At 44.6% G+C, this 26,123-nt stretch overlaps 1 protein-coding gene and 1 non-coding gene across 6 annotated transcripts in view; both read right to left on the bottom strand.

Annotated features, from left to right (window-relative positions):
- The window catches only part of LOC110526975 (ADAMTS-like protein 5), a 69,783-nt gene that overhangs the window by 37,626 nt on the left and 6,034 nt on the right, over nucleotides 1–26,123 (bottom strand). For all 5 annotated transcript variants that reach the window (XM_036981142.1, XM_036981143.1, XM_036981144.1 and 2 more), the window contains one exon: nucleotides 2,239–2,314. In XM_036981142.1, the coding sequence (XP_036837037.1) occupies nucleotides 2,239–2,314 (76 nt within the window). Of the gene's footprint in view, nucleotides 1–2,238; nucleotides 2,315–26,123 lie in introns of those variants that run through there.
- trnaa-ugc lies at nucleotides 11,131–11,207 on the bottom strand. Its single transcript has one exon. It is a non-coding gene; the product is annotated as a tRNA-Ala (tRNA).

Raw genomic sequence — 26,123 nt, 5'->3', positions numbered from 1 at the left:
TGATTTCCTGTTGTGTTTTGAATTTATTTGTTATATATTGTTTATTATTTGTGTACTTGTTTGACATGATACTGCATTGTTAGGAGCTAGTAACTTAAGCATTTCGCTGCAACCTCTATAAAATATGCAACCAATACACTTTTGATTTGAGACTTTGGTCTCTACCGTGGGTGAGCCGGGTTCAGATCCCGCCCATGGCATGATTTCACCTTAGTTGACTTCAAGAGTTTGGCACATGCCTACCTTAGTCAGACAAACACCTGTAAAGTGCTCCATTTGATCACTCCCCTTTTCACTATAACCCAGTCAGAGGAATGACACGGATGATTGGCTGAGGGTTAACGGACATGGCTGGGCAATGGTTGACTGTCTCAGCCACCGGAGGGTTTTTGTGTGTGTGCGAGTTAGTGAGTGAGTGAGAGAGAGAGAGAGTGAAAGAGTGAAAGAACGAAAGAAAGAGTCCAGGACCAAGAGATGTTGTTAACAAGGCTGTAAATTCAACCTCAAGTTCAGTTTTGCTGCCACATTTTAAACCGGTCTGTCTGTGCGTCAATGTCAGGAGGAGGTCTGTGTGGGGGAGTGTGAGGGGTGTGTGTACGTGTGTCAGGATAGCCTCCTTTGCCCTCAGGCTCTCCCTGACAACCAGACAAACAGTGATGAAAGATGGCCGCTCCGCTTGAAGGAGAAGCAAGGGGCAACGCAGCAATTAGAGAGTGCCCAGATGGGAGAGAGATGGAGAGCAACTACCAGCCCTATAGGAACATGCCGCCATCCCCGCCTCCATTAGCAGGCTAAACGCTACACAAACATTCCAATCAGCTCCTTTCTTCCAGAACCTCAATCGCCGTGCCAGCTGGACCCCTCATCACATCTGATACTAGTTGGAGCACTTTGATTTCTATATTATCTAAATGACCTGGATTTTCCTCAGGGAAACACTGGAGAACAGGGATTTGTGTCCCAAATGGCACCCTATTCCTTATATAGGCCACTACTTTTGACCAGGGCCCATAGGGTTAGGGTTAATAGTGCACTATATAGGGAATAGGGTGCCATTTGGTACACACACTTTCTTTGCACAGATTAGAGCATCAGACTAATCAGGCCCTGTTCTCAGACCTGTTTCTGCTGTCTTGCCAACTCCTATGGTCATTGTCAAGCCAATAGGAGTTGGCAAGAATGCACAAACAGATCTGGGAGCAGGCTACTGAATGAGGTCTGTGAGTTTATAAAGCGTCCAGCCAGGATGGGTTCAATTCCATTTCACGTCAGCCATTTCAGGGGGATGACTGGAAATGTCCCATTAATGTAGCATTGTTTCATGAGTTGACTCAAAACCGTGGGCATCCAGTCAGATTCAGTAAGAATCCAAACATTCTTGTCTGAGGTTTCCAAAAGCTTTCCTAGCGAAAGTGTTAATTTTCATTATTTAGTAGTGTTATCTTGACAACATGAAATCACACGCTCGCAGAACAGTTACGTGCTTAATTTGACAAATTCTGTTCGTTCACACGTATACTGTATAATTGTTACTCTCTCGCGACTGTGCAGCAGGGCTGTGGAGAGAAATAAGAAACTTCTTTAGCGACGTGAAACCCAGCCCTCAGCAGGCGCTGTGGACATGTCCTATCAGTGTTACCCTCTTACAGCTCCCCCCTACTTTGTGCAATTTCCACCTGAAGACATACCCAAATCTAACAGCCTGTAGCTCAGGCACAGAACCAAGGATATGCATATTCTTGGTACCATTTGACAGAAAACACTCTGAAGTTTGTGTACATGTGAATTGAATGTAGGAGAATATAACACAATAGATCTGGTTTAGATAAAACAATGAAGGAAACCATACGTTTTATATTTGTATTTTTGTATCATCATCTTTAAAAGGAACAAGATAAAACAAACATTCAGATAGGATGATGGGGACAATGTCAGTGAAAAATATAAGAGGGCAACAGTACTTGTGCAAAGTTTCAGAATGATAACTTCCAAAATGAGTGTGCTACATGACATTTATCATGAAGTCACCCAGGTGTCCCACACAAGTAGCCCAAATGTACCCAAGTGGCCAAATTGGTGAAGGTATACATTTTGAAACAAATAACTATATACAAAATACCAAAATGGTATTCTAACACACCCCCCCCCCCCCCCCCTCTCCCAAAGAATAAAAAATGGGGAAAAAATAATGATTGATTAATGAGGTGTGCTGGAGAAGGTAGTGAAGAACCAACTTACGCTGGGCTGGGAGGACAGGTAGACGGCAGAGACCAGCAGGCAGATGAAGGTCAGAGCCTGGCAGAGAGACAACCTCCTGGAGACAGAGACAATAAACAACCTCAGTCAGTTACACACCCAGCTTTTCTCCATACCAATCACACCCTCACATCGATAAACAACCCCGATTAAATCAGAGAGAGAGAGAGAGAGAGAGAAATGAGAGGGGACAGCCAGAGAGAGGGAGGTGAGAGAGAGGGAAAGCGAAAGACAAAGAGAGAGTGGGGAGGAGGGAGAGAGAGAAAAGAGACTTTTGATGGTCTTTATTGACAAATCCTCACTTACAGAAGTTAAAAAAAACAGAGACATCCTCACAGTAGTTAAACACACAGAGACAGAGAGACAGAGACAAAGACAGACACAGAAAGAGACATCTTCACTGAGTTCAAGACAGAGACACAGAGAGAAAGGCAGAGATACAGAGACAGAAGGACAAAGAAATCAGGTAAATTATTAAATTCAAGCTATATGTTGTAATATCTAAGCAAGATTCCTGATGTTGTGTACATGTGAATGGCACTAGCCCAAGTGCACCCTTGGAGAGGTAGAGTGGTACATTTGTAGTGGAGATATCCATCTTGTGGGCAGACATGACAGGCCAGATGGAAATAGCAAGCAAAAGCGAGAGAGAGAGAAAGACAGACACAAACAGAAAGTGGGACAGAGAGAGAGCGAGAGCCCAATCGGGAGAGAGAGAGAGAGAGAGAGAGAGAGAGAGAGAGAGAGAGAGAGAGAGAGAGAGAGAGAGAGAGAGAGAGAGAGAGAAGCGAGATAGAGAAACCCAGAGAGAGAGAGAGACAATGAGAGACCCATCGAGAGAGAGACAGTCAGACGGCTGAGACCAGCAGGCAGATGAAGGTCAGAGTCTGTGGCGACCTAAATGCCAGAACCGAACAAGAACCTGACACCCTCAGCACACAGCGGAACAAACACCTGCCTAGAAGTGACAGCATTCCCTCCCCCATATGCCCCTATGACAACATAACCAACAAAAACTGGTCACAACTACTGCAGATCTGTCACACGCTGGGACTCCTATGGTTGTTACACCTACAGCTCATCTCTTGGCAGTAGTACTGTAGACTACTTTATCACTGACCTCAACCCAGAGTCTCTCAGAACGTTCATCCCATTGACACCCCTATCAGATCATAGCAAATGAACAGAGCAATACTCAATCATGAGGCATCAAAGCCAAAGGAACTCAGTAATATTAAGAAATGCTATAGATGGAAGGAATGTACTGTGGACACCTACCAAAAAACAATTAGGCAACAACAAATTCAATACCTTCTAGGCAACTTCCTGGACATAGTGAAGGTTATAGTGAAGGTGTAAATTTGTCAGTAGAAAATGTTAACATTATATTTGACCTCTCAGCTTCCCTATCTAATCCCCAAAAAATCTAAACAGAAAACTGAAGAAAATGAACAACAATGACAAATGGTTTGATGAAGAATGTAAAAATCTAAGAAAGAAATTGAGAAATCTGTCCAACCAAAAACATAGAGACCCAGAAAACCTGAGTCTACGCATTCACTATGGTGAATCACTAAAACAATACAGAATTACACTATGGAAAAAGGAGGAACAGCAGGTCAGAAATCAGCTCAATGTAATTGAAGAATCCATAGACTAACCACTTCTGGGAAAATTAGAAAACACTAAACAACACGAATAATTATCTATCCAAATGGAGATGTATGGGTAAACCACTTCTCCATTATTTTTGGCTCTATAACAAAGAGCAAAAACATATACATGATCAAATAGAAATCTTAGAATTAACTATTAAACCCACTGGATTCTCCAATTACCTTGAATGAGCTACAGGATAAAATAAAAACCCTCCAACCCAAAAAGGCATGTGGTGTTGATGGTATCCTCGATGAAATGATCAAATATACAGACAACAAATTTCAATTGGTTATACTTAAATTGTTAACATCATCCTTAGCTCTGGAATCTTCCCCAATATTCGCAACCAAGGATTGATAACCCCAATCCACAAAAGTGGAGACAAATCTGACCCCAATAACTACCGTGGGACATGCGTCAACAGCAACCTTGGGAAAAGCCTCTGCATTATCATTAACAGCCGACTCATACATTTCCCCAGTGAAAACAATGTACTGAGCAAATGTCAAATTGGCTTTTTACCAAATTAACAAACGACAGACCACGTATTCACGCTGCACATCCTAATTGACAAACAAACCAAAACAAAGGCAAAGTCTTCTCATGTTGATTTCAAAAAAGACTTCGACTCATTTTGGCATGAAGGTCTGCTATACAAATTGATGGAGGCACGTGGTGATTGGGAAGAAAACATACAACATTATAAAATCCATGTACACAAACAACAAGTGTGCGGTTAAAATAGGCAAAAAAACACACATCTTCCCACAGGGCCGTGGGGTGAGACAGGGATGCAGCTCAAGCCACACCCTCTTCAACATTTTTATCAACGAATTGGCGAGTGCACTAGAATAAAAGTCTGCACTACCCTGCCTCACCCTACTAGAATCTGAAGTCAAATGTCTGTTTGCTGATGATCTGGTGCTTCTGTCACCAACCAAGAAGGACCTACAGCAGCACTTAGATTTTCTGCACAGATTCTGACAGACCAGGGCCCTGACAGTAAATCTCTAAGACCAAAATAATGGTGTTCCAAAAAAGGTCCAGTCGCCAGGACCACAAATACAAATTCCATCTAGACACCGTTGCCCTAGAGCACACAAACTATACATACCTTGGCCTAAACATCAGCACCACAGGTAACTTTCACAAAGCTCTGAACGATCTGAGAGACATGGCAAGAAGGGCATTCTATTCCATCAAAAGGAAGATAAAATTCGACATACCAATTAGGATCTGGCTAAAAATACTTAAAATATCAGTTATAGAACCCATTGCCCTTTATGGTTGTGAGGTCTGGGGTCCGCTCACCAACCAATAATTCACAAAATGGGACACACACCAAATTGAGACAACGTAAAACTTAAAACATCAAATAATTCATGCAGAGCAGAATTAGGCCGATACCCGCTAATTATAAAAATCCAGAAAAGAGCCATTCAATTCTACAACCACCTAAAAGGAAGCGATTCCCAAACCTTCCATAACAAAGCCATCACCTACAGAGAGATGACCAATTCAGGCCTCGCTTAACACAGGAGCCCCGGCTCTATGGGTCACTGATAACAACAAACAAGCTTCCATGCCACTGGGGCCCCTGGGGGCAGGGCAGGAGCCAAAGTCAAGAACGCACCCACACAACCACCCTCCATCATCATTAACTCTCTCTCCCACAGCAGCACCAGGGTTCAGCCACCTCCCACCATCATCATTAACTCTCTCTCCCACAGCACCACCAGGGTTCAGCCACCTCCCACCATCATCATTAACTCTCTCTCCCACAGCAGCACCAGGGTTCAGCCACCTCCCACCATCATCATTAACTCTCTCTCCCACAGCACCACCAGGGTCCAGCCACCTCCCACCATCATCATTAACTCTCTCTCCCACAGCACCACCAGGGTTCAGCCACCTCCCACCATCATCATTAACTCTCTCTCCCACAGCACCACCAGGGTTCAGCCACCTCCCACCATCATCATTAACTCTCTCTCCCACAGCACCACCAGGGTTCAGTCACCTCCCACCATCATTAACTCCCTCTCCCACAGCACCACCAGGGTTCAGCCACCTCTCATTATCATTAACTCTCTCTCCCACAGCACCACCAGGGTCCAGCCACCTCTCACTATCATTAACTCTCTCTCCCACAGCACCACCAGGGTCCAGCCACCTCTCACTATCATTAACTCTCTCTCCCACAGCACCACCAGGGTTCAGCCACCTCTCATTATCATTAATTATCTCTCCCACAGCACCACCAGGGTCCAGCCACCTCCAACCATCCTCATTAACTCTCTCTCCCACAGCAGCACCAGGGTTCAGCCACCTCCCACCATCATCATTAACTCTCTCTCCCACAGCACCACCAGGGTTCAGCCACCTCCCACCATCATCATTAACTCTCTCTCCCACAGCACCACCAGGGTTCAGCCACCTCCCACCATCATCATTAACTCTCTCTCCCACAGCACCACCAGGGTTCAGCCACCTCCCACCATCATCATTAACTCTCTCTCCCACAGCACCACCAGGGTTCAGCCACCTCCCACCATCATCATTAACTCTCTCTCCCACAGCACCACCAGGGTTCAGCCACCTCCCACCATCATCATTAACTCTCTCTCCCACAGCACCACCAGGGTTCAGCCACCTCCCACCATCATCATTAACTCTCTCTCCCACAGCAGCACCAGGGTCCAGCCACCTCCCACCACCATCATTAACTCTCTCTCCCACAGCACCACCAGGGTTCAGCCACCTCCCACCATCATCATTAACTCTCTCTCCCACAGCACCACCAGGGTTCAGCCACCTCCCACCATCATTAACTCTCTCTCCCACAGCAGCACCAGGGTTCAGCCACCTCCCACCATCATCATTAACTCTCTCTCCCACAGCACCACCAGGGTCCAGCCACCTCCCACCATCATCATTAACTCTCTCCCACAGCACCACCAGGGTTCAGCCACCTCCCACCATCATCATTAACTCTCTCTCCCACAGCAGCACCAGGGTTCAGCCACCTCCCACCATCATCATTAACTCTCTCTCCCACAGCACCACCAGGGTCCAGCCACCTCCCACCATCATCATTAACTCTCTCTCCCACAGCACCACCAGGGTTCAGCCACCTCCCACCATCATCATTAACTCTCTCTCCCACAGCACCACCAGGGTTCAGCCACCTCCCACCATCATCATTAACTCTCTCTCCCACAGCACCACCAGGGTCCAGCCACCTCCCACCATCATCATTAACTCTCTCTCCCACAGCACCACCAGGGTTCAGCCACCTCCCACCATCATCATTAACTCTCTCTCCCACAGCACCACCAGGGTTCAGCCACCTCCCACCATCATCATTAACTCTCTCTCCCACAGCACCACCAGGGTTCAGCCACCTCCCACCATCATCATTAACTCTCTCTCCCACAGCAGCACCAGGGTCCAGCCACCTCCCACCACCATCATTAACTCTCTCTCCCACAGCACCACCAGGGTTCAGCCACCTCCCACCATCATCATTAACTCTCTCTCCCACAGCACCACCAGGGTTCAGCCACCTCCCACCATCATTAACTCTCTCTCCCACAGCAGCACCAGGGTTCAGCCACCTCCCACCATCATCATTAACTCTCTCTCCCACAGCACCACCAGGGTCCAGCCACCTCCCACCATCATCATTAACTCTCTCCCACAGCACCACCAGGGTTCAGCCACCTCCCACCATCATCATTAACTCTCTCTCCCACAGCAGCACCAGGGTTCAGCCACCTCCCACCATCATCATTAACTCTCTTTCCCACAGCACCACCAGGGTTCAGCCACCTCCCACCATCATCATTAACTCTCTTTCCCACAGCACCACCAGGGTTCAGCCACCTCCCACCATCATCATTAACTCTCTCTCCCACAGCACCACCAGGGTTCAGCCACCTCCCACCACCCATGACTGTAACACACAACTATTCTCAAATGTAAGAACTGAGTGTATTTGTACATGTGTGTGTACCCATGCGGATGTGTAGTGGATATGTTTTCCCAATGCCCTAGAAACCCTAATTCAGTCAAAATAAACAACGTGTGTGTGTGTGCCAGCTACCTACCTTATTTAACCTTAGATTTATACATGTAGGTCAATTAAGAACAAATTCGTATTTACAATGAAGACCTGTCTGCAGTGGCAGAGATGGAAGCAGTACAGGGCCTTAGGTTCCATAGCCTTTTTATACCATTCAGCCTATGACTGCTTATTAAACACATGATACTGCTGATAAAGGACCTTGTCTGTCAAAACGTTCCTCCTATAATCAATAGAATGGAGCCAAACATATTGTAAACATGTGTTTGGTACCCCTCTATTCCTGCCATTACAATGAGCCCGTCCTCCTAAAGCTCCCCCCACCAGCCTCCTCTGCTGTACAGTTCCCTTCGTTCTTTAGTCATGTTTATTTATTTGAATGACTGCCGTGCTCCATCTGGATATGTGTGGAGATACTCTCTTTTCAATGTGTATGACTGTTAGCACAACTGTATGTCTTGAGCAGCCACTGCCAGCCAGTCTACTCCCTGTCTGTCCTTATTAAACCGTCTACATTCACCTCAAGGATGCTCCGACGATAACCCGAGACCACACACACACACACTTAATTTGACTCGTTACACCCACATGCACACTGGTTATGCGCACACAAACAAGCACATACACAGGATATCTGTACTTCATCCTCTCCCTGGCTGACACACACAGTCACTCTGACTCATCAAAGGCTTTAGTGTGTTTTCTCAGAAATGCCTCCTCAGAAATGGTTGGAAACCCCCCCTCTATAAAGGCTTCCTGGTACTGATTTGTTTAGTGCTAACTAACTACTGTTAGTCCATCTGTAAGGAGAGTTGCACAAGTCAAGTGGGTCTGATTTGTCATTTGAGAAACAGCACATGAGTACGTTCCTAATGGTACTTTATTTCCTACATATGGCTCTGGTAAGAAATGGTGCACTATGGGCCCAATAAATAGAATAGGGTCCCATTTGGGGCGACACTCATACCATTTGTCCAAGTCTCAGTATTAGAGACCACTAGGGTACGTTAATGTTAGATCTCGAGCACCAAAACAAGCTCATCCAGGCCCACCCACTCAGATTGAGCAAAAAATGAATATGCCCTTTAATTTCCAGTGTTCCAAACAGGACATTATTTGTATTTTTATCTAAACATGCAAACACCATCAGATAGAATTGACAGCACTTCAAGTTGAAGTGCACTTTGTTAGTCAGATTTGATTAAATATAACAGAACTCATGACCTGGGGTGACATTCATTCTCACAGGACGGGTTGCCAAAAATAACTAACTGAAAGCCACACCCCCAATAAACCACGAATATGACTGCATTGAGGCATACAGTGCATTCGGAAAGTATCCAGACTCTTGAACTTTTTCCACATTCCACAGCCTTATTCAAAAATGTATTTAAATGTTTTTTTCCCCCTCAATCTACACACAATAGCCTATAATGATGAAGCAAAAACTGTTTAAAAAAGTTTTGCTAATAATTAAAAACATCTATTTAAACTGAAATGTATATTTACATAAATATTCAGACCCTTTACTCAGTACTTTCTTGAAGCACCTTTGGCAGTTATTACAGACTCGAGTCTTCTTGGATATGACATTCCCATTCTTCTCTGCAGATCCTCTCAAGCTCCGTCAGGTTGGATGGGGAGCGTCGTTTTAGAGCAATTTTCAGGTCTCTCCAGAGATGTTCAACCGGGCACTGGCTGGACCACTCAAGAGCATTCAGAGACTTGTCCTGAAGTCATTCCTGCATTGTCTTGGCTCTGTGCTTAGGGTCAATGTCCTGTTGGAAGCTGAACCTTTGCCCCAGTCTGAGGTCCTGAGCGTTCTGGAGAAGGTTTTCATCAATGAGCTCTCTGTACTTTGTTCCATTCATCTTTCCCTTGATCCTGACAAGTCTCCCAGTCCCTGCCACTAAAAACCCTCCCCACAGCATGATGCTGCCACCACCATGTTTCACCGTAGGGATGGTGCCAGGTTTCCGCCAGACGTGACGCTTGGCATTCAGGCCAAAGAGTTCAATTTGGTTTCATCAGACTGGATCATTTTGTTTCTCATGGTCTGAGAGAGTCTTTAGGTGCCTTTTGCCAAACTCCAAGCAGACTGTCATGTGCCTTTTACTGAGGAGTTGCTTCCGTCTGGCCACTCTACCATAAAGGCCTGATTTGGTGGAGTGCTGCAGAGATGGGAGAACTTTCCAGAAGAACAACCATCTCCACAGAGGAACTCTGGAGCTCTGTCAGAGTGACCATCGGGTTCTAAGTCACCTCCCTGACCAAGGCCCTTCTACCACGATTGCTCAGTTTGGCCAGGTGGCCAGCTCTAAGAAGAGTCTTGGTGGTTCCAAACTTCTTCCATTTAAGAATGATGGAGGCTACTGTGTTCTTGGGGACCTTCAATGCAGCTGACATTTTTTGGTACCCTTCCCCAGATCTGTGCCTCAACACAATCCTGTCTAAGAGCTCTAGGGACAATTCCTTCGACCTTATGGCTTGGTTTTTGCTCTGACATGCACTGTCAAATGTGGGATCTTATATTGACTGGTGTGTATCTTTCCAAATCATGTCCAATTTACCACAGGTGGACTCCAATCAAGTTGAAGAAACAACTCAAAGATGATCAATGGATCAACAGGATGCACCTGAGCTCAATTTCGAGTCTCATAGCAAAGGGTCTGAATACTTATGTAAATAAGGATTTTTTTAATATACATTTGAGAACATTTCTAAAAACCTGTTTATGGGGTGTTGTGTGTAGATTGATGAGGAAAAATAATAATTTCCTCCATTTTAGAACAAGGCTGTAAGGTAACAAAATGTGGAAAAAGTCAAGGAGTCTGAATACTTTCCAAATGCACTGAATGTCACTGTGCTTTTATGGCTACAGTATATTCATCATACCAGTGCCTAATTTGTTTATTTGGCAAACAAGACAGCTCATAATCCACATACATTTCTGCAAGCCCACCCACCAATGAATTTCTGTCTATGCCAATGCACCGGACGAGGAACCATGTTTTTTCCTGGGTCACCCTTCAGTGTATTTGGTTCTTCCCATGTAATGATATGTCATTTAGCAGACACTTTTATCAAAAGCAACTAAAAGTAGTGCATTGATACATTTTGTATGGGTAGAAAGAACACAGCGGGAATCAAACCCACAATCCTGGCATTGCAAGTGCCATGCTCTACCAACTGAGCCACACACACGTCCCTTTCCCTTTACGCGTTCTGTTTGTTCTCCCTGTCTTCTCCCGCTCCCTCTTTCTTATCTGTAACAAGTTTGTAAACACACATCTAGGCCAAAAGCTCTGTTTGGCAGAGTTCCAGGTCAGTAGTCGCCCTGTCCAATTAAACGATACACATCTTCCTCACATTCCACTGAGCAGCCCTTCTACTAGGGAAGTCTGGGGGAATCTGGCACTGGGCTGGAGCTAAGGAAGCCTGGGAAATCTGGCACTGGGCTAAAGCTAGGGAAGTCTGGGGAATCTGGGAAAGCTGGCACTGGGCTGGAGCTAGGGTAGTCTGGGGAAAGCTGGCGCTGGGTTGGAGCTAGGGAATTCTGGGGAATCTTTGTGAGTCTGTTGCTGGGCTGGAGCTAGGGACGTCTGGGGGAAGCTGGCACTTGGCTGGAACTAGAGAAGTCTGGGGGAATCTGTCGCTGGGCTGGAGCTAAGAAAGTTTGGGGGAATCTGGCACTGGGCTGGAGCTAGGGAAGCCTGGGGAAGTCTGGGTTTGCTGGTGCTGGCCTGGAGCAGCTAGTGCAGCCTGGGGAAGCTGGTGCTGGCCTGGAGCTAAGGAAGGCTGAGGGAACATGGGATGGAGTTGGGGGAATCTGGGCTTGGGGACACTGAGTTGGTACAATGCTGGGAAAGGCTGGGGAAGGCTGGGGAATGTGGGGGAATCTGGGTTGAGACTTAGGGAGGTTGCAGCATGCTGGGCTGGGGATAGGATAGACCGGGGGAAGACTTGGGGAGTTAGGGCTGGTGAAGGTTGGGGGAAAACTAGACTAGGGCTAAGGAAAAACTAGGCTAGGGCTAGGCGAGGGATAGCTGGGCTGGGACTAGGGGAAGGAGAGACTGGGGTTAGCTGGGCTGGCGTTAGGAGAGACTGGGGGTAACTGGGCTGGAGCTAGGAGAGACTGGGTCTAGGAGAGACTGGGGGTAGCTGGGCTGGGGCTAGGGAAGACTGGGTCTAGGAGAGACTGGGGGTAGCTGGGCTGGGGCTAGGAGAGACTGGGGGTAACTGGGCTGGAGCTAGGAGAGACTGGGTCTAGGAGAGACTGGGGGTAGCTGGGCTGGGGCTAGGAGAGACTGGGTCTAGGAGAGACTGGGGGTAGCTGGGCTGGGACTAGGGCAGACTGGGTCTAGGAGAGACTGGGGGTAGCTGGGCTGGGGCTAGGGCAGACTGGGTCTAGGAGAGACTGGGGGTAGCTGGGCTGGGGCTAGGAGAGACTGGGGGTAACTGGGCTGGAGCTAGGAGAGACTGGGTCTAGGAGAGACTGGGGGTAGCTGGGCTGGGGAAAGAGGAAAAAGAAGCAAAAACCAAACTTATGGAGGGGAAGTGTAGCAGTAGGCCGGATACAAGATCAAATGTACCGCAAATCATTCAGAATATATTGAGCCGTACCCAAAACTACATGCTGGACCTTTTATGCCTCCTCCATTTTCCCCAGGTCGCAGGGAGCCTGTCTGGCCACTGTTTGCCCCCTAATCACAGAGGCCCTACTGGAGGTCAACAACAGCTCCTCCTGCGTCTCATTAAGCCAATGGTAGCACATTAGAGCAGGGCTCAGGGGAAGGCAGGGGGAAATGGCTTTAATCATTACGAGACAAGTTGTTTATTTTGACTGAATTAGTCTTTCTATGGCATTGGGAAAACATACCCATTACCCATCCACATGGGTGTACACACACACACACACACAAAGTCAGTGCCAAAGCAGTTGGTGCTGCCTTCATGGTGATGGGTATTCCACACAATCTCCATTAAACCTGTGACTCATATGAAACCATAGCCAAGAATCCAACTATTCAGGCTGCATCTATGTGTCTCTTTTCATGAAATAGATATTGCATTATTCAGTTTAATACACTAAATGGCCTATAAATGTTGTTTTTAACCAAGGTTATTTATTTGCTATAGGACAGTAGTACTTTATGATGTTAGCGACCCATGAATACTGGAGGTGATGCGGAAGCAGTGGATCACTGCATCTGTAGTGTTAGTGTGCAGGCATTTGGGTTTATTTAAGCAGACCTTTTCACCAAGTATCTACATATAATGGATGTAACCCGTCACAACATTACCATTCTTTCTTATATATGTATATATTTTTAAAGGTATTTTTCAGATTTTACTGAAGAGAGAGAGGGAGGATGACAGTAGGTTGTATGAAAGGGCAGTAGGCCGGTATCCAACCCATCCTGACACCGTAGATCTGTGAGGCTGTGGCATTGCCACTAGTCCAGCCAGACCACCATTGCCATTATTTAAATACATTTGCTAATATCACACACAGGCTGAAACTGTTCCATCCACCTGTCTGGCACGAGTACAAGAGAGAGAAGAGAGTTCAGAACCCTCATTAAAAAAGGACAAAAAAACGTCATCCCCACCCACCACCCTACATTTCTCCCCATATTTTGGTTCAGCTGTAATATGGTTGACCTCACACACCCTTGTTTTAATTCACTCCAGAAAACACAGCTCTCGCTCTCTCGTCATTTTTATGCTGTTATCTCGGAGATTACTGCCATAACTGTGCACTGATTACTAGAGTGTATTGCAGGTTAGAATGTGCCCTTTGGCCCTCTAACGCAGTGGGCACCATGTCACAGGGACAAAGATGGCATGGTTGCTAGGGGGGCCACCTCACTCTGGCTCCCAGTGGTCCCTACTTTGTGTAAGATGGATTCCCACTAATAATATTTTTTTATTTACATAGACATGAAATTGTGAGAGACTCCAGACACCAAAGTCATAGACAGTTTTTTCTGCTACCACACGGCATGCGGAACCTGTGCGGCAAGTCTAGGACCAAAAGGCTCCTTAACAGCTGCTTTTTACACTGCTGCTACTCGCTGTTTATTATCTATGCATAGTCACTTTACCCCTACCTACATGTACAAATGACCTCAACTAACCTGTACCCCTGCACACTGACTTGGTACCGGTACCCCCTGTATATAGCCTCGTTATTGTGTTACTTTGTATTCTTTTTTACTTTAGTTTATTTGTTAAATATTTTCTTAACTCTTCTTGAAGTGCACTGTTGGTTAAGGGCTTGTAAGTAACCGTTTCACAGTAAGGTCCAGTAAATGCCTGTTGTATTTGGTGCATGTGACAAATAAAGTTTGATTTGATTTGAAAGACTAAAAACACCAGGAAATCAACTCCAAGTGAATTTCATTTAGAAAGTATTCCCACGCATAATATAAAGACGCGTGATCGTATACAAATGTAAGCCAGGTTTGAAATTATTATGTTTTAATCAAATATTATTATTATTTGTTTGGGCAAATTATTTGCAATTCCTGTATGTTCCGACCATCGGCTGAAGAAGAAACAACTGTCCGTCAGCGGAATCTATACTTAACAAAAACATAAAACACAACAATTTCAAAGATTTTACTGAGTTACAGTTCATATAAGGAAATCAGTCAATTTAAATAAATTCATTAGGCCCTAATCTATGGATTTCACACAACTTGGAAGGGGATAGGCCCACCCAATGGGGAGCCAGACACAGCCAATGAGAATGAGTTTTTCCCCCCACAAAGGATAATTATTACAGACAGAAATACTCCTCAGCACCGTGGTTACACGTGTTCTGCAGTTTTGAAGCCGGTTGGAGGTATTGCCAAATTATCTAAAAATATGTTGGAGGCAGCTTATGGTAGAGAAATTAACATTCAATTCTAGAGCAACAGCTCTGGTGGACATTCCTGCAGTCAACATGCCAAGTACACACTCCCTCAAAACTTGAGACATCTGTGGCATTGTGTTGTGAGACAGAACTGCTCATTTTAAAGTGGCCACCCCAGCACAACGTGCACCTGTGTAATGATCATCCTGTTCAAATCAGCAAACATTTTTTAGAGAAATAAGCATTTTGTGGCGTATGGAACATTTCTGGGATTTTTTATTTCAGTGCATGAAACATGGGACCAACACTTATACATGTCGCGTTTATATTTCTGTTCAGTGTAGTTGATGATCCCTGGTGTAGGCCATCGTTTCCCAACACATCTTCAGGGACCCCAAGACTGGACATTTTGGTTCCAGCCCAGAATGAACACACCTGATTCAACTAATCAAGGCAAGGGCTTGGTGATTAGATTCACTAGTTGAATCAGATGTGTTATTGCTGGTCTAGAACTAAAATGCGCAGGGCATGGGTTCCTAAACCAACGGATTTCTGTAAAACACTGGTCAGGCCTGGTGGTTCCTAAGGCCGGGATTAAATGTGAAACCTCCCTATGACACTTGACATTTAAAGGGAATTTCCAATTGAGCTAACATCTGCTGTGTTTACCTTGAATTTAATCTCCGCAACACGTTAACATTGTGCTTGTAGGCAACCTGCCAATCAGATTGAATCCTGGCCTAAACTGTTTTGTGCTATGACCCAACTGTACTCTTGAATGTATGCAGCTGTGCCAGAGCTACCAAAAGGTTTCTATGGGAACGGGGTGCTTTTCTGGGTAAACATAACAATAAAACGGGGTAAAGAAAACAATAAAAATGACAGCTACACCCTATGACTGCAACAATGATATATTCAGTTCATTTTGCGTTAGCTTTTACATTTGTATTTATTTATTTTTTACAAAAGAGCACCATGGAGTTAACGGACTACGTCGGCGTCATCTGTAGCTTCTGAATGATCCACCAAGTGAACAAAAGACAGTGTCTCTAGCCAGTCCCCCTCCTCCATGACCCACAGGGACTTAGCAGTGACCCACTAGTTGGTGAACACTGGTTTAAAAAGAGATTCTCTGGTACTTTTTGCATAGTTCTCAGCTAGTAGTTCTGAAAGTAGCACTCACGAGCCAGAAGTGGTCCCTGAAAATTGCGTACTAAGTCACATATGTACAGATATGTGCACCACATCATTGCGCTCTCTCTTGCTTTGCTATGTGTGCATCTTGCTCGCTGTCGCTCAAATGTCAATGGGCGAAAGCTCATTGGCTGGAACTTGAATTGCTAGGAGGCTGGCCCACGTGGGGGAAAATGTAGGGTAAATAGTGCCACAGCTTTTAGTAAACAGTCACTTTCAAACTAGGGGTTTCGCAGCTAATTGACAATTCTGCATGTATGAACACATCGACACATCCAGCGCAGTCTGGGAGGATTAAAAAAATACTTACTTGTGGCCAGTGTTCCAGAGCTTGCCTTCAAGGCCTGGTGGACGCATATAGACTAGGTACTTCAGTAAATAGAGTTGAATAGACTAAAAAAACATGACCTTTGAACCCTAAATCTGAACAGACTATTAATGGGCGGGAACAATGAGACACTCACGGTCAGGCAATGATCCTGGTCAGGGATTAGCCCAATCAATGAGGCAACAATTCCTCATTGCACGAGTCATGAAGCACTTAAAGGGTCGATCCATGGGTATACCTTAATCCAAAATGAATGACAACAATTAGCACCATATAATGAATTTGTTTCAGTTGAGGCAGGAAACTGGATCAACACAACTGATGGTGTGGGACAAGGCTTTTGACTAACTTTGACTTTGTGTAATGCCCCTTTAAGCAACATAAGGAGTTTAAGACATTTACTTTGAAAAGCAGTGCTGAGTATTGACCAAATGCATTATGTTTAATGTGATGCTATTCTAAAGACAGAGGTTGCTGTTTAAACTAATCCCACACCTTAGTTGTGTCTTGGGGTCTCTGACCATTGCTCCTAGAACTCAAAGATACTCCTCTGCTCCTCTACTGCCTGACTGGCTGCACCATCGTTCTCCTTCTCAGGACAAACAGACGAAATCTCTTGACATTGTCATACCTCTTGGATTATGAGCTTATCTTTTCACATTTTACTGAGACCGACCGTCCGTCTGATCCAGTCTGGCTGGCCATCTACGGTCATGCTCTTCCTCAGCCAGCTCCAACATTTGGATCTGCTGACATGGTGAATAACACCAGGGTCGTGTTCAGTAGGGAAAGCAACTGAACATTTTCTAAAATGTTTTGCAATGCCAAATGAAAATGTGCATTTCTTTGTCAAGTTCAGGTAGCCCCTGCCTGTTTCGGTCTGTTTTCTTTCGTTTGGTGCCTAATGAATATGACCTGATCTCCTTTTAGGTCACTGCCAAACACATTAGAACACCATTTTTCCACCAACACTTCCTCCACTGAGAATTGAAAATACACCAATTTATACACTTGGTTTTCACTGTGGAATTAGTCTGGTCAAATCAAATCCAATTGTATTGGTCACCTGCACATGGTTAGCAGATGTTAATGCGAGTGTAGGGAAATGCTTGTGCTTCTAGTTCCAACCGTTCAGTAATATCTAACAAGTAACCTAACAATTTCACAACAACTACCTTATACACACAAGTGTAAAGGAATTAATAAGAATATGTATATAGAAATACAGTGCCTTGCGAAAGTATTCGGCCCCCTTGAACTTTGCGACCTTTTGCCACATTTCAGGCTTCAAACATAAAGATATAAAACTGTATTTTTTTGTGAAGAATCAACAACAAGTGGGACACAATCATGAAGTGGAACGACATTTATTGGATATTTCAAACTTTTTTAACAAATCAAAAACTGAAAAATTGGGCGTGCAAAATTATTCAGCCCCTTTACTTTCAGTGCAGCAAACTCTCTCCAGAAGTTCAGTGAGGATCTCTGAATGATCCAATGTTGACCTAAATGACTAATGATGATAAATACAATCCACCTGTGTGTAATCAAGTCTCCGTATAAATGCACCTGCACTGTGATAGTCTCAGAGGTCCGTTAAAAGCGCAGAGAGCATCATGAAGAACAAGGAACACACCAGGCAGGTCCGAGATACTGTTGTGAAGAAGTTTAAAGCCGGATTTTGATACAAAAAGATTTCCCAAGCTTTAAACATCCCAAGGAGCACTGTGCAAGCGATAATATTGAAATGGAAGGAGTATCAGACCACTGCAAATCTACCAAGACCTGGCCGTCCCTCTAAACTTTCAGCTCATACAAGGAGAAGACTGATCAGAGATGCAGCCAAGAGGCCCATGATCACTCTGGATGAACTGCAGAGATCTACAGCTGCGGTGGGAGACTCTGTCCATAGGACAACAATCAGTCGTATATTGCACAAATCTGGCCTTTATGGAAGAGTGGCAAGAAGAAAGCCATTTCTTAAAGATATCCATAAAAAGTGTTGTTTAAAGTTTGCCACAAGCCACCTGGGAGACACACCAAACATGTGGAAGAAGGTGCTCTGGTCAGATGAAACCAAAATTGAACTTTTTGGCAACAATGCAAAATGTTATGTTTGGCGTAAAAGCAACACAGCTCAACAGCCTGAACACACCATCCCCACTGTCAAACATGGTGGTGGCAGCATCATGGTTTGGGCCTGCTTTTCTTCAGCAGGGACAGGGAAGATGGTTAAAATTGATGGGAAGATGGATGGAGCCAAATACAGGACCATTCTGGAAGAAAACCTGATGGAGTCTGCAAAAGACCTGAGACTGGGACGGAGATTTGTCTTCCAACAAGACAATGATCCAAAACATAAAGCAAAATCTACAATGGAATGGTTCGAAAATAAACATATCCAGGTGTTAGAATGGCCAAGTCAAAGTCCAGACCTGAATCCAATCGAGAATCTGTGGAAAGAACTGAAAACGGCTGTTCAAATGCTCTCCATCCAACCTCACTGAGCTCGAGCTGTTTTGCAAGGAGGAATGGGAAAAAAATTCAGTCTCTCGATGTGCAAAACTGATAGAGACATACCCCAAGCGACTTACAGCTGTAATCGCAGCAAAAGGTGGCGCTACAAAGTATTAACTTAAGGGGCTGAATAATTTTGCACGCCCAATTTTTCAGTTTTTGATTTGTTAAAAAAGTTTGAAATGTCGTTCCACTTCATGATTGTGTCCCACTTGTTGTTGATTCTTCACAAAAAAATACAGTTTTATATCTTTATGTTTGAAGCCTGAAATGTGGCAAAAGGTCGCAAAGTTCAAGGGGGCCGAATACTTTCGCAAGGCACTGTATAAAAAAAAAAAAATATGGATGAGTGATGGCCATGCGGCATAAGCAAGATGGAGTAGATAGTAGAGTACAGTATATACATATGAGACGAGTAATGTAGGGTATGTAAACATTATATAAAGTGGCATTGTTTAAAGTGACTAGTGATACATTTATTACATCCATTTTTTTATTATTAAAGTGGCTAGAGATTTTGGAGTGTCCCAGGTCTGTTTGTGCTGTATACAGTGGGGAGAACAAGTATTTGATACACTGCCGATATTGCAGGTTTTCCTACTTACAAAGCATGTAGAGGTCTGTAATGCTTTATGATAGGTACACTTCAACTGTGAGAGACGGAATCTAAAACAAAAATCCAGAAAATCATATTGTATGATTTTTAAGTAATTCATTTGCATTTTATTGGATGACATAAGTATTTGATCACCTACCAACCAGTAAGAATTCTAGCTCTCACAGACCTGTTAGTTTTTCTTTGTTCTCCACTCATTACCTGTATTAACTGCACCTGTTTGAACTCGTTACCTGTATAAAAGACACCTGTCCACACACTCAATCAAACAGACTCCAACCTCTCCACAATGGCCAAGACCAGAGAGCTGAGTAAGGACATCGGGGATAAAATTGTAGACATGCACAAGGCTGGGATGGGCTACAGGACAATAGGCAAGCAGCTTGGTGAGAAGGCAACAACTGTTGGCGGAATTATTAGAAAATGGAAGAAGTTCAAGATGACGGTCAATCACCCTCGGTCTGGGGCTCCATGCAAGATCTCACCTCGTGGGGCATCAATGATCATGAGGAAGGTGAGGGATCAGCCCAGAACTACACGGCAGGACCTGGTCAATGACCTGAAGAGAGCTGGGACCACAGTCTCAAAGAAAACCATTAGTAACACACTACGCCGTCATGGATTAAAATCCTGCAGCGCATGCAAGGTCCCCCTGCTCAAGCCGGCGCATGTCCAGGCCCGTCTGAAGTTTGCCAATGACCATCTGAATGATCCAGAGGAGGAATGGGAGAAGGTCATGTGGTCTGATGAGACAAAAATAGAGCTTTTTGGTCTAAACTCCACTCGCCGTGTTTGGAGGAAGAAGAAGGATGAGTACAACCCCAAGAACACCATCCCAACCGTGAAGCATGACGGTGGAAACATCATTCTTTGGGGATGCTTTTCTGCAAAGGGGACAGGACGACTGCACCGTATTGAGGGGAGGATTGATGGGGCCATGTATCGCGAGATCTTGGTCAACAACCTCCTTCCCCCAGTAAGAGCTGGGTCTTCCAGCAAGACAACGACCCGAAACACACAGCCAGGGCAACTAAGGAGTGGCTCCGTAAGAAGCATCTCAAGGTCCTGGAGACCTGAACCCAATAGAAAATCTTTGGCGGGAGCTGAAAGTCTGTATTGCCCAGCGACAGCACCGAAACCTGAAGGATCTGGAGAAGGTCTGTATGGAGGAGTGGGCCAAAATCCCTGCTGCAGTGTGTGCAAACCTGGTCAAGAACTACAGGAAACGTATGATCTCTAATTCCAAACAAAGGTTTATGTACCAAATATTAAGTTCTGCTTTTCTGATGTATCAAATACTTATGTCATGCAATAAAATGCAAATGAATTACTTAAAAATCATACAATGTGATTTTCTGGATTTTTGTTTTAGATTCCGTCTCTCACAATTGAAGTGTACCTATGATAAAAATTAGACCTCTACATGCTTTGTAAGTAGGGAAAACCTGCAAAATCTGCAGTGTGTCAAATACTTGTTCTCCCCACTGTAGCTAACTCCTAATGTTGTAGGCTCTTAATGTTAACCAGTATCCTACAGCAGGAAAATAATCCTGTAGCAACAGGAAATGTGAATGATAATTCATGGCCATTTTTGTAGGGGCTGATACATTTTTCGTAATGAAAAATAAAGTCTGACATTTCATAGAGGGAATTAGAAACATCTGTTGTCTATTAAGCCTCAAATACACAACAAGTTCTACAGTTCTCCTGCGACAGATTGTTAAAATTAAGATCCTACATCTGTGTGGTCATCATTCATGCCAAATCATATGATGATAGAAGTTGAGAGACAGCACAAACAGATCTGGGACCAGAGTACAATGGAATACCAGCAAACACACAAACATGTGATTGGGGGAGAAAGTGCAAGGTGACATTAATATAGAAAAACAACTGAACTATCATAGTCATAGCATTCCTGACGTGACTATTGACCTGTAAAGTCTTATCTGACAGTGTACTCTGCGACACTCCACTGTCACTCAATGAGGATCCATCCACATTATTTGAATCATTAGTATATCCCAACCGCACACAAATACAAGGTATAGTTGTGCTTACCCAAAGCGACAGTCCACTGTGCCGGCTCAGATACTGTATGTTCTTTTCACATTGTTGTTATTTCCAGCGAGGTTTCACTTCCAGCAACTATGGTGGGTACATAACCAGGCCAGCACAGTACAGCTCGGCATGGCTCTGCTTAATAGTCTCAAAAGTTTAAAACAGAAGAGGCTATATCACAGTGTGACTGACCAGAGTACTAAGGCTACTGCCACACAGACTCCTGAACAACTATGAAACTGTCAAAAGTACAACACAAATCAAGAGTTTAATCAGTCAAAAGACATAGTTTGTGCGTTTTTTTGTCAGACAATCATCCATTTTCATTTATCCGGCAACTCCCATTGAAAGAACATTTGATTCATCTGAAATTCTGACACAATCCCAGTATGCCGATGGCCTTACATGCAAAATGTATTTAGAAATCCATGTTATTCAATTATTGCACCGACACTGCCCGCGCGCGCCAAACAATTGTCTGCGATGCCAAGGGCTAAAATAGAACTTCTTTCTATTTCTGACACAGATCGCGCTGCAAGTCCTGCCTCTCCCATCTCCTCATTGGTTTATAGAAGCAGGTGATTGAAAGACAAACTGTTTAGCCGGATGTCGTGGTAATACTATGAAAGTATAGATGCCATCACCATATAATATCAATTATGAAAAAGCCTGGAAGGAGGAGAGAGGACTAGAAACTATGTGTGGATTAATTGTCGGAGTATAGGACCTTGTGCATTTCAGGTAAAATAACAACTCAATGTTTATATCCCAGGACAAATTAGCTAGCAACAGCATGTTAGCTAAATAGGACAAATTACCATACATGTTTAATGCTTTTCGACCTGTCCCCAAATTAATGTAATTGGTTCAGAGTTTGTTTTGATATTGTAACCTGCGTGTGTAACAGTACAAATTTAAACCGTCCCCTCGCCCATACCCGCGAACTAGGGACCTTCTGCACACATCAACAGTCACCCTCGAAGCATCGTTACCCATCGCGCCACAAAAGCCGCGGCCCTTGCAGAGCAAGGGGAACTACTACTTCAAGGTCTCAGAGCAAGTGACGTCACTGATTGAAACGCTATTTAGCGCCCACGCTAACTAAGCTAGCCGTTTCACATCCGTTACACGTGTCGTGATCGCGTTTGGTGTTGGGGGACAAAATAAATGTATGCACGATGGCGCACGCGCGCAGCCGGTTTGGCTTCCGTGTATCCGGGTCTCCTGCGCACGGAGCCCCTGAGCTTGGAGCAGACGCACGTCTTCAGGTTTCAAACACGCGAACATTGATCCGAACCTACTTTACACCATCAAGGATGAGACCTGCTTATCCATGACCTTCATTAAATTATCAATTACACGCTGCTTCATGCATAAACATACATGCCCATCGCCAAGCGATCGAAATTCCACCCCCGGGGGAAGAGATCTCGAGTGACGACGTCGACATTCTGAAGCTGTCACTTTAATTAGGGAACTCATTCCGGAGGGATTTGAGCAGCGTGCCATAGTACATTGAGCTGTCTCGCTCCCAAACAAACATTCCTTAAGAGACGGATCTGGGAGAAAGACGTATCCCTCTCATGTCCCGATTATTCAACCTGATCTCACATTAGCCAATTTGACAGACTACAGACCTGTAAAGGAAACATCATAGGTTGATCCTGAGGAAGCTCATGTCGTCCATTAAGTCAAGAAGAGTCGCTATTTTATGTGTGCTTTTAATATAAAAACTGCACTTGTTTAGTCAAAAAGTGCTTCATTAGGTCTAAAATCCCAAAGCACACCCAGATGTTCTGATTCTCATTTCCCCCCCAGGAATATCTTCTTCAATGAATAACATACAATATCTAGGAACAATGGATGATACTTCAACTCTTCAGGAAAATAAAACACCTCATCTCCTATTAGGGATTGAGTATTGAGGCACAATCCAGTCTCCTCATTCCAACAGCCATGAGACTCCTCTTATTCTAGTGGGGCGGTTCTGTAGAACAGCCATGAGACTCCCCTTATTCTAGTGGGGCGGTTCTGTAGAACAGCCATGAGACTCCCCTTATTCTAGTGGGGCGGTTCTGTAGAACAGCCATGAGACTCCCCTTATTCTAGTGGGGCGGTTCTGTAGAACAGCCATGAGACTCCCCTTATTCTAGTGGGGTGGTTCTGTAGAACAGCCATGAGACTACCCTTATTCTAGTGGGGCGGTTCTGTAGAACTGCCATAAGACAAGACTCCCCTTATTCTAGTGGGGCGGTTCTGTAGAACAGCCATGATAAGACTCCCCTTATTCTAGTGGGGCGGTTCTGTAGAACAGCCATGAGACTCCCCTTATTCTAGTGGGGTGGTTCTGTAGAACAGCCATGAGACTACCCTTATTCTCGTGGGGCGGTTCTGTAGAACTGCCATAAGACAAGACTCCCCTTATTCTAGTGGGGCGGTTCTGTAGAACAGCCATGATAAGACTCCCCTTATTCTAGTGGGGCGGTTCTGTAGAACAGCCATGAGACTCCCCTTATTCTAGTGGGGCGGTTCTGTAGAACAACCATGAGACTCCCCTTATTCTAGTGGGGTGGTTCTGTAGAACAGCCATGATGAGACTCCCCTTATTCTAGTGGGGCGGTTCTGTAGAACAGCCATGATAAGACTCCCCTTATTCTAGTGGGGCGGTTCTGTAGAACAGCCATGATAAGACTCCCCTTATTCTAGTGGGGCGGTTCTGTAGAACTGCCATGAGACTCCCCTTATTCTAGTGGGGCGGTTCTGTAGAACAGCCATGATGGGATACGTATGAAGCTGGATATTTATAGCCTCTGACATTTGGAGATAAAGGTAATGGAGCCGGATGAGAGGAATGCACAGCCAGGGGCTTCTATACAAGCCACGCTGCTGCAGTCTCTCAGTATATGAATGGGGATTACCTCAGACTAGTAAAGCTACTTCACTCCACTCTTGATGAGTATGCCTGACTGTATCTGCATCATACTCCGACAGGGACTGTTACACACACACACACAGCAAACAAAAGCACGTACACACACACGCTGTATGTTTGTCAGGGCGTTCAAGACCAAACTTTCACTTGTTTATCATAATGTGTAGTCACTAGACCTAATAATAGCATTTTTTAAGTGTTAGCCAACCTCCATTCAAGGACATACCATGTACATCACAGGTAATCTTACAGTTGTTTATTGTTGAAAAGATCATGTGTTCTCTAAATAATCTTAATATACTCATATACAAATCACACAGCACCTTCATAGTTAAATTTGATAAATCAGACATGGATGCTTTAATACACTAACGCCATTATATATTTTTATAGTAGGCTACACAGTCACACAGGAGACAAACTGCCACTGGAATTTATCACCGACCATCCCTTGGTGTAGACCAGGTATTCCCAAACTGTGGTACGCGCAATGCCTTCAGGGGTACGCCAAATAAAAATGTTATTCACATTTTCCAACAGTCCATTTATATTTTCCAATGGGTCTATACATTTGGGTGAGGTTTTTTTCTTACCTGAGTAGCCTCGTTTCACTGCCAAAAATAAATGTCAAATACAGGTAGCCTAGTCAAATAATTAACATCCAATCACATTAACTGTTACTCTCTCGTGGGAATTCCACTAACGGTCCATATGTAGCCAAACGCAGCTGCTGCTTATGTTGGTGTCTGTACTGATGGCGCAAAATCCATGACAGGGAGACATAGTGGAGTGGTAATGCCCGTGCAAGCAGTTACTCCCGACGCCAATTAGGTACACTGCAGCATCCACCGGGAGGCTCTTGCTGCCAAGGGAATGCCTGACAGCTTGAAAGACATTTTGGACACTACAATGAAAATGGTGAACTTTGTTAAAGCAAGGCCCCTGAACTATTGTGTATTTTCTGCATTATGCAATGATGGGGCAGCGACCATGTAACGCTTTTACAACATACAGAAGTGCGCTGGTTATCAAGGGGCAAAGTATTGACACGTTTTTTTACAATTGAGAAACAAGCTTAAAGTTTTTACTGACCATAATTTTCACTTGTCTGACTTGTTGCATGATGACGAGTTTCTCACACGACTGGCCTGTCTGGGTGATGTTTTTTCTCGCCTGAATGATCTGAATCTAGGATTACAGGGACTCTCCGCAACTATATTCAATGTGCGGGACAAAATTGAGGCTGATTAAGAAGTTGGATCTCTTCTCTGTCTGCATTAACAAGGACAACACACAGGTCTTTCCATCATTGTATAATTTTTTGTGTGCAAATGAACTCAAGCTTACGGACAATGTCAAATGTGATATAGCGAAGCAGCTGAGTGAGTTGGGTGCGCAATTACGCAGGTACTTTCCCGACACGAATGACAAAAATCTGGATTCGTTACCCCTTTCCTGCCCTGCCTCCAGTCCACTTACTGAACAAGAGAGCGTCATCAAAACTGCAACTAGCGGTTCTGTGAACATTTTATTTAAATCAGAACCAACGTCAGATTTCTGGATTGGGCTGCACTCAGAGTATCCTGCCTTGGCAAATCGAGCTGTTAAGACACT

The sequence above is a fragment of the Oncorhynchus mykiss genome, chromosome 6 (genome assembly GCF_013265735.2).
Source record: "Oncorhynchus mykiss isolate Arlee chromosome 6, USDA_OmykA_1.1, whole genome shotgun sequence".
NCBI classification, from domain to species: Eukaryota; Metazoa; Chordata; class Actinopteri; order Salmoniformes; family Salmonidae; genus Oncorhynchus; species Oncorhynchus mykiss.
The sequence above is the reverse complement of the archived record's forward strand: the minus strand, read 5'-3'. Positions and strand labels throughout refer to the sequence as shown.